This window comes from Cynara cardunculus (genome assembly GCF_001531365.2).
Source record: "Cynara cardunculus var. scolymus isolate 2C chromosome LG 3, CcrdV1, whole genome shotgun sequence".
NCBI lineage: Eukaryota > Viridiplantae > Streptophyta > Magnoliopsida > Asterales > Asteraceae > Cynara > Cynara cardunculus.
In genome coordinates, this window is record NC_037530.1 from 2,235,292 (window position 1) to 2,247,518 (window position 12,227).

The window sequence follows — 12,227 nt, forward strand, 5'->3', positions numbered from 1 at the left end:
AGTAGTTGTTATTCGTGTATGTGTGTATTTGTAGGTCGAACGAAGAGTAAATAATATAAGAAAAATTCATGGATATATTGACGAGTGCATAGGATAATGGCTGAAATCATGTATACTGTTGAACTTGCATGTATTGTACCTATAATGAACGGGTATGTTTCCTAGTTTGTTTAACTGACAGATGTCGTATTATAAAGCATTCAGATAAAACAAGGGTTCGTTTGTTTTGCAGGATTTGGAATTGAAATTTACTTCAATCCATACAGGGACGGGGATTCCCTGCTAAAACAGGTCCTAGGGTCGGGGGTCAAACTAACAGATATTCTTCATGAGATTTGACCAGGAACGGGATGTTAATCCCCATACCCACCGGGGCAAGGGGATGTTACTAAAAACCAGGGTCGGGGTCGGGGTCGGGGCCGAGGATTACAAAACCGCCCCATCTCCGCCCCGTTGCCATTCTTATTTCAAAGAGCGCCAACCAACGTATTTGATTCTTTTCCCTTTTATTCTCTTGTTACAGATTGTAATATGAGTTAAATCTTTGAAGAATGTAGGCGTAATAAGAAGGCAATTTGATACTATAATAATTTTTCACATAATGCATTTTCTTTTTTAAAACCCATGTTTCAACAAAACAAAAATACCTAAGCATTTGGATAAAAACTGATTACCGACAATCCAACCTGTCCCATACAAAACCTGCTTCCAAGAACACCAATGTCTGGAGGCATTTTTTGGCTCACTCAACGGCTGAGACTAGTGAAGAACATGTCTTGTAATTGGAGAAAGTCATCTCATCCATCTGTCAACTGAATTACAGACCGGAGGCCAAAAATATTTAAGTATTAAATGAGGTAATATCCACAAAGAAGGCATGAGGTAATATCCACAAATAACTTACCAGCATTACTCTCTTCAACACTCAACATTCACATATGAATACAATTTTGCAGAACAAAGTTCAAACTCAAAACTGAAAAACAAATTCAACGAAAGTACGGTTCTATGTTTCCATCGATACCGAAAAAGAAACACGAAGAACAACTTCAAAGTTTAAATGCTTCTCTAAACTTGATACTGAAACTATTATCTAGGCTCTTTTTTGGCGCGACACCGCTATTTCCTTGCATCATGGCCACAAACTCGTTGTAGTCTATACGCCCATCCTGCATAAAAGAAACACCAAAAAGAAGTCCACAATTCTATTTTAGTACGGTATCTACAGTTCTACCCTTAATTATTAGTTAATTAAAAAGTGTAATAATTACACATTTCTAAGATTGTGTCTATTGGTATAAAGAGGGTGTGTTTGGTACACTGGACAGAACATAACAAGACAAAACAGAACAGGAATCACGGTTCCATGTTTGGCATGTCTTTTATGTGAACAAACAGGAACAAAGTGGGACAGACAGACATGTTCCACCCCACCCCCATGGAATATCATCAAATAAAACTTAATTCTCTTCTAAAACATCAAATACACCTCATTCTTTACATTCTATTCATTCTTTTTATTTTATTTATTGTATTTTATATTTTTTAAACTTTCACTTTATTGTACTCAAAATATTATTTTTATACGGTTTATATATTTTGGTTAATTTATGCTATTTACTCAATATTAATAATAAAAAATAATATAGCAAGGTATAAAATAAAATTTTGAAACTACATAAACTTTTTATTTTGGTGTCATTTTAATCGTCTTACGAGAAACTTTCTAATGATATATTTTGTTATAAAAATATTATTTTATTAGAATTAAATAAACAACTCATCAGGGGTAAATTGGTCATTATATTTGTCTTGTCTTATCCAGTTCTGTCTTACCAAACGTTGAACAACCGTTTTGTATTGTTCCGTTCAATCATGTCCTTTTTCCTATCCCGTCCTATAATATCTCGATACAAACGCACCCAGACAGAACTCGGCAAGATTGAATTGGATGGGGACGGACTTGATGGACAACAATGAGGTAGGCGGGTGAAATAATTATGTAAGGTTTTAGGGTTTAATTTGACATGGGTAGTTTAGTAATTTACAATCTTGTCTCATCTCCCTGATATTTTGTTCCGCCTACTTCGGTGGGACAAGAAAGTGCATTTATATCCCACTCGGTCTTGTTCTGTCTCAGTCTAATGTCGTACCAAACATGGGACAACAAGTTTTCATAGCAACTCAATACAAAAAGAAAGAATGTAGATAAACTTACATTGTCTTGATCAACGTCTTGAATCAACTCCTCGAGGCGAGCATCTATGCCAAACTCGTCACACGCGTGCTGAAGCTCATCGGCAGTAATATAACCACTTCCGTCTTTATCAAAGTACGAAAAAGCCGCAAAAAGATGATCTTCTCTCTCGATTTTATTCAGATGTAACGTTGCAGCGACAAATTCCCCATAATCAATTGTTCCACTATTATCTACGTCTGCCTGAGTTGAGTTCAGATGTTATATATTGTATTAGAGAGCAGAAGTGACAGAAACAACTGCTTTATTCTTTGAGATAATTGTGGGGTCTGCATATATTCCACCCCTCATATTGGATTTGTTTGGTTTTATTAGATAACAAGAAGAAAGATCCCGTGTTCCAATTTTCAAAGTCAAACGAACTACTTTGACCTTCAAAACTTGTTCGATTTAGTCAATGTTTTTAAATATAATTAACCAACGGAGGAAGGTTCAAATGAGAACAGCAACCAAATAAAGGAACATAAAAACGGCCAAATCACATGTGATTTTACACTAACGATCAACGCAACAGTGTGCAGGCAACGTGGCCTGCGACCTTAGATCCCCAACCAAAGTCGTGTGAACATGTGATTTTAGTGTAAAATCAAAAATCACATGCGATTCGACCGTTTTCTTATTCTCTTACTTAGTTTAGTTACTGTTCTCGTATGAACCTGACTCTTAGTCAGTAATACGAAGATAACTAAACCACATGAACCCAATAAATCCCATACCGAAGTAGGGTATGTCGAGGGTAAAATGTGTGTACCCTTTCCTTTACGTTGAGTAGTAGTGTCTCTATTTAGAAGATGTCATAATATGGGGAAGTTCAACAAAAAACCATAAATCTTTTGAACCGTGAGAACCAACTCTTCATGATGAATAAACTCAAATATTCATGCATTTTCATTATTAATAATGAATACCTATCATGATATTCATCATGAATAGTTGGCTCTCACCAGCTACTCATGATGAATATACTTAAAAATTCATGAATACCATGCATTTTCATTATTCATGATGAATATCCATCACGATATGAATATTTGGCTCTCACCAACTATTCATGATGAATATACTTAAATATTCATGAATATCATGCACTATTCATAATGAATATCTATCACTATATTCATCATGGATAGTTGGCTCTCACCATCTATTCATGATGAATATACTTGATATTCATGAATACCATTCATTTTCATTATTCATAATGAATATCTATCACCATATTCATTATGAATAGTTGGTTCTTACAATTCTTAAATGAACCTTCCCCTAAACGTGTAAAAGATTAATGAAACCAAAAATTCAGCGTTCTATTTAGGGCTTACTGCTTGCATCAGATCATAGATTTCTGACTCCTTAAGGTTAGCACCAACTCTTTTCAATCCCACCTTTAGTTCATCAAAAGTAATTTGACCACTGTTGTCGGTATCGATCATCTGAAACATTTGTTTTAGCCCAGCTATTTCTTCTTCAGACATACTCTCTGCTATAACCTGCAAAACAAAAACCAAATTCACAAGTCAAAAGAGTTTCCCACATTTTTGACTTTCATGTGATACCCTTTGACTTTTTAGGTCAACTATATATATTTCAAAATTCATAAGTGATCGGTTTTTTGGTTATAAATCGAACAGCAACATCATCATAACTTTTTAGTAATCAGATATGAAGTTCAACTAAATCAAGGTTTTCTGAACACCTTCAAAAAAATTGTCAATTTTAAAGTTAAAACTTTGCTGGTTTGACCTTAAAAGTCAAATATTCACACTTACTCTAAGAGCCATCTTCTTAAGCTTGTTCATGGCTGAAAATTGTTTCATTCGACTTAGAACAGCAGAGTCGAGAGGCTTGTCTGGAGCCACACCATCGACTTGAACCCAAGGATGGCCTATAGAAAGTCAAAGACAAAGTCAACTTTTTTCTAATGGGTTATGGTTATCTAGAGTAAAAAGGAATATAAATACATATAGACGAATAAAGAGATTATAAATATGTAAAAACGAATAAAAATAATATAAATATGTAAAAACGAATGAAAAGAATATATATATATATATATATATGTACATGTAAAATCAAATAAAAAGAATATATATACATATATATATATGTAAAATCGAATAAAAAGAATATAAATATGTAAAAACGGACAAAAAGACTAAAATATGTAAAAACTAATAAAAATAATACAAGTATGTACAAACTAGGACCGTTAAAATAAAACCAAGCAAACCCAGTACAAGGGAGGGTAAAATGTACGCAAACCTGATCTCTACCTCAAAAGGTAGAGCGGTTGTTTCCGTGAAGAACCACGGCCAGTGAAAAGTGTGTGAGAGAGCTTTTACACTAACAAGGTTATAGAAAATAATCTCATTGTTAAAACAAGCAACTAGAAGACTCACATAAAACTTCATGTGCAGTCAATCGTTCTTTTGGATCCCGAACAAGCATTCTCCTCACAAGATCTTTTGCTCCTTCGGAAATACTTGGCCATGGATCAGACGTAAAATCTAGATCACCATCCAAGACTTGTTCGAATATTCCTTGCTCCGTTTCTATATATACCCATAAGCAAATAAAAAAAGAAAAATGTGAATGGATACAATAAATAACAATGGCAAACCAAACCATTTGTACCCTGTACAATCCCACTCGAATCAAAGGTAGGGTCCCGCCTCGGGGGTAAAGATGTATGCAGACCTTAGAGAGTCACAATAAATAACAATAGTCATACCATAAATATATGTAAAGATAGTAAGATAGTTTCAAGTTGCTTTGTGAAAACTTTGTATATGCCTAAAATGTGTAATTTTGGAGTCCTAAAGTGTTTTCCTTAAGATCTATCAAATGTTGCTGATTACTTGATGTAATTACATCTTTTGCATATTTGGTTTTATAAAATCTTGATAAGTATATATATCTGGAGTTCTTGAGCCCCCTTGATCTATTACAAATCACAACAATTTTCGTTATTTCCAAAGTTTCCATTTTTGCCAAATTTTCTGAGTTAGATTGCCTATTTGTCCATCGTCATGATTACATATTATTTGTGGTGGTGATTGTGGTCCACAATATTCTCTTTTCTCGGCTTCCTTGGAGGGTATATTAGACATTTAATATATAGTCAAACACTTCAATTAATTATAACTATAGTTAAAAGTTCAATTTTTTCCGAGATTGAGGAGTATCATCCCAAAAGATATGCATTCTGATTGGACACACAGTTTAAGAAGTGTTTGACAACTAGCAAAATTTCTAAAATACCCCTTAATAATCACAAATAGATGAATTTTCTGGCCCAAATAATGCTATCGACCTTTTGGATAATTGCTAATGATTTACAGGTCTTTGATGGATGCTTACCAAAAAAGAAAAGAAACTGTTGCATTTATTTTGGGAATTGAAAGGGGGAGGGGGGATATAACTTTGTAGAATTAGATACTGACCAGCCCAGAATGGTGGCACTCCACTTAATAGGATGTAAACGATCACCCCGGCACTCCAAACATCAGCTTCAGGACCATATCGCTTTCTCAGGACTTCTGGTGCAACATAATATGGGCTGCCAACCACATCGTTAAATGATTCACCTAAGAAAATAAAACTGTTAATTGAAAGGTGGAAAATGATGAAGTTAAGAGATTGCTCAACATGGGGCAGGTTCCATAAATACTTAAGAACCGTGAGAACTGGATATTCATGATGAAAATCATCATAGATATTCATGAACATCATTAATGATGAAAATGCATGATATTCATAATGAATAATGGAAATGCATGATATTCATTATGGATAATGAAAATACATGCTATTCATGATGAATAATGAAATGAAAGATATGATGAATGATATTCATGAATATTTACGACATTCATCATGAATAGTTGGTTCCAATGGTTCTCAAAACATTTATGATTCCCAAATGAACTTTCCACTCCTCAACTTAAATAACTCTCCTAGAACAGAAAACCGAAAGGAGTGGCTGACTTTTCAAATCATCATAGTTGGCTTTTTAGTGGTAAACTAACAATTTTTCATGCGGAAATGCTAAAAGCACACTACAGTTTACGAGAATGAGTGAGTTTGGACAAAGTATGGAAATGCAAATGTAAAAACAACCCATCATGTTTCGCACATTTTAATCTACAATCACCCATTGCAGAAGATAAAGTTCTTTTTGCAGTTCGGCAAGAATGATGACTTGATTGCAACAAAAAGCTAAGTACAGTTTCATTCACCCAAATAGAACGGTAGAAGGAAGTTCAAAAGAGAACCATAAATATTTTGAGAACCTAGGAACTGACTATTTCATGAATTATTCATGAGAATAACCCTAAAATATTCATGAATATCATGCATTTTCATTATTCATCATATTCATCATGAATATCTATCATGCCATTCATCATATATAGTTGGTTCCCAAGTTCTCAAAATATTTACGGTCCTAAATGAACACCCCCATCCAAAGAAGAGCATATCTGAAGTTGATGTGTAGCTAAGAAAAAGAAAAGAAAAGAAAAAACCTACAAAAATGTACGCAACTTTACCCTTCCTCCACCCCACAAAAAGAAAGGAAAAAAGAGATTATGTGTGGTATAAATGCTCCAATTATTGCAACAAATTGAAAGATTACAGGTGGTCCTAAGTTCACTTCCGGGCTTGGCCCATAGTGTTTACAAAATCAATACTCCCTTTCTCAGCTTTAACGAAAAAAAGACCCTTTCTAACGAAATATGCAATTTGACCAAAAAGCCCTCCCTTACAACTTTATTCCATGTACCCTTTATTCTATTTAAAAGTATACCCTTTATTTCTTATTTTTATGCACGTATGTGAACCTAACTGGAGGGTTTATCAATATGATCCAGAAATTACGCAGAAAGCCAAGAAAGTTATATGGTAATCATCATATCTAAGAGAAGTGGTAAAGTTCAAACTTGAATGTGATTTACCATATTGTTGTTAATTTAGTTTTAGTACATTATGTATCTTTTTTCCTGAATATTGTGCAACAACCAAGACCAAGCACGAAACATGCAATTGATGACATAAGTCGAGACCAAAATGACCACAATGAAACTCCTCAAAATGTTGACAATGGCAAAATACGACCGTCTAGAAACTCCATTATATAAAAGATGGATTAGAGAAAATAAATGGTGGTTTCTGAGTACATACTTCTAAATCAAAGACAATATACTAATTGTGAGGGTCCAAGTATAGCATCATGATATTTATGGAAAATTGAAAGAGACAGAATCTAGGAGGCAGGTCAACTGAAAGAAGGGCATGAAAATACTGGAAGATTAAAATCATAATTGTTGGTACATATGAAGATTAATATCATAATTGTGCACCACGACTTCTTGGCTTTGCAATGACAAAGGAAGGAAGTCTATTTATGCACTTCCTCTTGTATTTTGCAAAGAGGCTATTTTTATAACTCAAACCAGTGCAAACATATATGATGTATATATAGGTTCAAATGAGAAGATGATCAATTTGCGAGAAGGCTAGAAATTCCAAGATCACACATGATTACATGTGATACAAACACGTAATCACGTACGATACAACACATGTTGTGTTAACCGGCATATAGTGGGCGACCTTTGGTCGCTTTCACCAAGTCGCCGGCGTCCCTTTTGGACGCGTTGTATCATATGTGATTACGTGTTTGTATCACAAGTAATCATGTGTGATCTTGAAATTTCTTGCCTCCTACCAAATTGATCAAGTTCTCGCATGATCCTGCCTCTCTCTCTCTCTCTCTCTCTCTCTCTATATATATATATATATATATATCTGAGAAACAAAAAAAGTGCCATATAAAGTATGTTGTGTATGTAGTAAACATGAAGTAAATCATATTACGATAAAAACCTCTTCCTTATACATCCTTGTAAAAACAAAAACCAAAGATACAAAATCAACAATAAGCATAAAGGTAGCAAAACATTTAGATTTTTTTGGGTAATCGTGGGTGTTCGGCCCTAAAGATAACAACCAGGAAACCTCTTTGGCCCTGAGGAGACTCAAACCGGCGACCTATAAGGACGATCCTCAAGACCTAGCCTTTATCTGCCAGTGGAGTTGGCCCTCAAGGTTGCAAACTATTAGATTTGTTGTGGCCTTGCTACAATGATAATGGCAAGAAGAAGGCTACCAAAGAAGCCAAGGGTTATCAAAGATATATTAACTTTGCAGAATTTCTACTTTTGGCTATGAAATATTTTAAAATTGATCCTCTAGTGATTAGGAAAAAAAACTATTTTGAACACCAAATTTCTAATATGACCACTCTTTAGCCATGTATATTTGGAAGGTTATCTTGTTAATAATTAAGATAAGGTGAGAACCACGTACACATATCATCGCCTAATGGGGTAAGCATCAAGTTCTTATTTGAAAATGTTATTGTGCATTTAATTCAAGGAATCATTATTTGGTCAAATGACATTTGTATGACTCATTATTCCGTTAATTACCCGCATTTCAGGCTTCTTCCATGTAACATGAATTTTTTTAACACAAGAACAATTAGCATTAATCAATTATGTACCAAATATGAAGCATCTTATTGAGAAAGAATAAAGAAAGAAAAAAGGTATGGCAAGCAAGAGCATGCCAGAAGCCAATAAGAATAAACCGAAATAAATTCCAACAAGAATAATAATAACTCAAAAAGATACCTGGCTTAAAGAAAACCGACAATCCAAAATCAATAGTTTTGAGAAGTGAATCTTCTTTCTTATCCACAAGCAAGAAATTCTCGGGCTTTAAATCGCGATGCATAACCCCCAAAGAGTGACAAGTCTCGACAACCCCTACAATAGTTCTTGTAAGTTCGGATGCCTTTCTTTCTGAGTAATGCCCACGTTGAATGATCCGATCAAAAAGCTCGCCCCCAGCACACAATTCCATAACAACATGAACCGCTACAGCATCCTCATAAGCCCCTTTGATTGCTATAACATTCGGATGACCAGCCAAATGGTGCATTATCTGAATCTCCCTACGGACATCCTCCACATCCTCCTCGGACAACAACTTCCTCTTTGCAATCGATTTGCAAGCATAATGTTCACCCGTAGCTTTCTCTATACAAAGAAACGTAATGCCAAACTGCCCTTGTCCTAATTTCTTCCCCAAAGTGAAAAACTCCTTCAAACTCCCGGTTTTTCTTTGTAAAACCGAATCAGTGCGAAGGCCAGCACTGGAAACTCTCTTCATTTGGGGGCCCTTTTTGGGTTTCACCGGCTGTTCTTCTTGCTTCTTTTCCGTTTTGGGGATTGTAATCGGTTCCGGTGGTTTGTTTTGAACGGGCAACGGTGATTCGGGTTGTACACCACGAGTCGAAGATTGTTCTCCATTAGGAGTAGGTGGGGCATCTTCAGGAGATGGGGTTCGCCACATTGCAGCCGAAACCGACTGAATAAATCCACTCTTCGAAATGTTCGGTCCAACACAAGTATTCCCCATTTCACCTCAATCTTTTCTCAAGAAACCCTTTTCCACTTTTAACATAAAGATCCAGTTTTCACCAGTTTGCTCAATGAAAAGTAAAGATCCAACTTCAATATCAAAAAAAAAACCCAAAAAAATAGTCAAACCCACTTCAATTGACTCCAAATTTGTCAAAATAAGATCATAATCTTAACTCAAACATGAACTGAAAACAGTCAAACCACCAAAAATCAAAAGCAGACTCAAATGATCCAATCCAATCCACAATCAATACGAACAGCAATCAGATTTAATTCAACTAATCTAAACTAAATTCGAACATCGACTACCGATTAATCACACCAAAAACTCAAAAAAAACTACAAGCATTTTATATACATCGATTGAAACGACCCCGAAATAGATGAAAGAGTAATCAAAAGTCTATCGCTAGAAACAAACAAACGTTGAAATCATCAATGGAGTTGGTCAAAGGATCCAAAATTATTAGAAAAATGAAAAGGGTTGAGAGATCTTGATAATGAGTACTAACCAGATAACTATGCAGGAGATGGCGAAGTGGGGCAGAGGTGCTGAATTCGTCTTCCCATTTTTATAATTTTAAATTTGTGGGGGTTTTGATTAGTTCAAAGGGACGAAGATAGATATGTAAAAACATCGGATTATAAAATTAGGGAATCCATAAGTGGAATATGCAAGTGTTTGTTAACAATCATCGAACCTTTCAATCCACGGATACGATAAAACGCGGTTGCTTCTGCCCCCTTTTTCGGATTTTGTCAAATTGCCCCGAGATTGGCGTCTGATTTTCTCAATTTGCTTTCACTTCTCTTGTCCTTTTTTCTTTCTTGACGAAAGTTTTCCAAGTGGATGTCTTAATGTTATACCATTGTTGATTAGAGATCACAAAAAATAGCAATCTTGAAACCAAGTCTAGGCCCGGTTGACCCGAGCAGGAAGCCTGCTCCGAATCGACCCCTAAACCCTAATCAAGTCGAATCTTTTTGAGGCAGAAGTCCGAAAAAACCCAGTTAAGCTCGAAAAAGTCTGGTTTAACAAAAACTTGATTGGACCTTTTTAACCCTAAAGCTCGGCTTGGACCTAAAAAGACATTGACCCTTTTTTCACACTGAAAAGGGTCTTAGAAGGTTCAGGTCCAGGCTTGAAAAAGTCCCGGCTTTGTGCATTTTTGATCTATGGCCACAAGGGGATTTTTATTCTTCATTGGATTTGAACCTGAGACCTCTTGGTACTTTTTACCTTTTGAGTCAAGCTCAAACCAATCAGACACCACCCTTGTGGTTGTCATGATTAAGTTAATGTCGTGTTAACTCAAGCGGTTTAGTTATTATGATATACTTTCGTCATGTTCCCATCATTTTTGTCTGCTTCCTTCGATAACGTAAGATGGACGTCAAGACGGGTGGAATTTTTCCAAGATTTGACATATATGATTTAATTGGTGGGTTGTTATTCCTATTTATAGTCAGACTTTTCAATACGATTTGAAGTCCACGTGCGAGAAGATCTCCCTGACCAGGTTTGTTCTTCTGGTTTTCAAGAGGCTCCAACGTCTCAATTCCTAACGCTCGAGAGCTTCATAGTTCAATATGCAACGTGGTTCAATTTCTATCATTTTGTTGCACCTGTACAAAATTTGCAGATATTTAGAGCATACCCTTGTTTAATCTGTCTTATTATTCTTTTGTTTTTGGGTTAGCAGTTTTTTTTCATTGAGTGGCTCTGAAAATCTTCTTTCTTGAATGTTATCATATCTCGAGCCAAGAATCGTATCAATCTACCTCGACAGAGGATTTTGTTAGCATAATAAGGCGTTGCAAACTGATTATCCGTAAGCAAGTATCTTTATCAGATACTTGTATTAACATAACATCAGTATTTTATTAAAGAACAAGGTAGGTTTGAAATTTCCATTCCAAGTTAAATCAATCTTCACGTACAAAACAATCTTTCCCTATTTGTTCTACCACAAGGAAATACCAGGGTACGTTCGGAGTTTTATTTAGTTATAAAATTAATAAGATTTCAACTGGTTTGTTGCATTTGTATATAAATTTCGGTTTTCTTTGGGATCTGTGATCAACACAATCGATTTTTTGGCCCAAAAACAAAATCAAAATGAAGATATTCGTGTGCATGTAAGTAAAAAATCATCTTGTGGTCATGGAGGTTCAAATGCGGTGACTTCTGGCTATCTGCAAAGTAGGTGGCCGTCTTGGGATTAGTCGCTCACATAGCGGGTTGGATATCCAGGTTAATAAAAAAAAAACCTGAGACGTTTATTAATATTTTTCTTTCAAAATCCATTTCGTCTTATACTTGATAATTGTACTAAACATTAAAGCGAAACCTAATTAGAAAAATAAAAATTAGTGTGTATATTGATAAGACATATGTATAAGTACAGACGTTAATAATAAGATCGTGGAAACATACATTATTTAGTATTGTCGTCTTTAATAAACAATAAAATAGTAAA

General features: G+C 35.1%; 1 protein-coding gene across 2 annotated transcripts; it reads right to left on the reverse strand.

The window, feature by feature from the left end:
- Nucleotides 1-840: 840 nt before the first annotated feature.
- On the reverse strand, nt 841-10,531 carry LOC112508919 (calcium-dependent protein kinase 1). 2 transcript variants are annotated; one of them, XM_025113773.1, is made up of 8 exons: nt 10,260-10,531; nt 8,953-9,834; nt 5,701-5,844; nt 4,657-4,809; nt 4,027-4,142; nt 3,580-3,747; nt 2,219-2,440; nt 841-1,169 (listed from the first exon to the last, which is right to left on the reverse strand). In XM_025113773.1, the coding sequence occupies exons 2-8, from the start codon at nt 9,740-9,742 to the stop codon at nt 1,050-1,052; spliced, it is 1,713 nt and encodes a 570-aa protein (XP_024969541.1). In that variant the 5' UTR covers nt 9,743-9,834; nt 10,260-10,531; the 3' UTR covers nt 841-1,049. The 2 variants fall into 2 exon arrangements, with proteins under 2 accessions (XP_024969541.1, XP_024969540.1); XM_025113772.1 differs by having other exon boundaries at nt 8,953-10,524.
- Nucleotides 10,532-12,227: the final 1,696 nt, after the last annotated feature.

Excerpts from the sequence above, each read along its gene's own strand:
- LOC112508919 (XM_025113773.1), bottom strand. The coding sequence starts at position 9,742 with ATGGGGAATACTTGTGTTGGACCGAACATTTCGAAGAGTGGATTTATT. Across the intron at positions 4,810-5,700 it reads AGTGCCACCATTCTGGGCTG|AAACGGAGCAAGGAATATTC; the intron begins GTCAGTATCTAA and ends GGGTATATATAG. Across the intron at positions 2,441-3,579 it reads TCTATGATCTGATGCAAGCA|GCAGACGTAGATAATAGTGG; the intron begins GTAAGCCCTAAA and ends AACTCAACTCAG.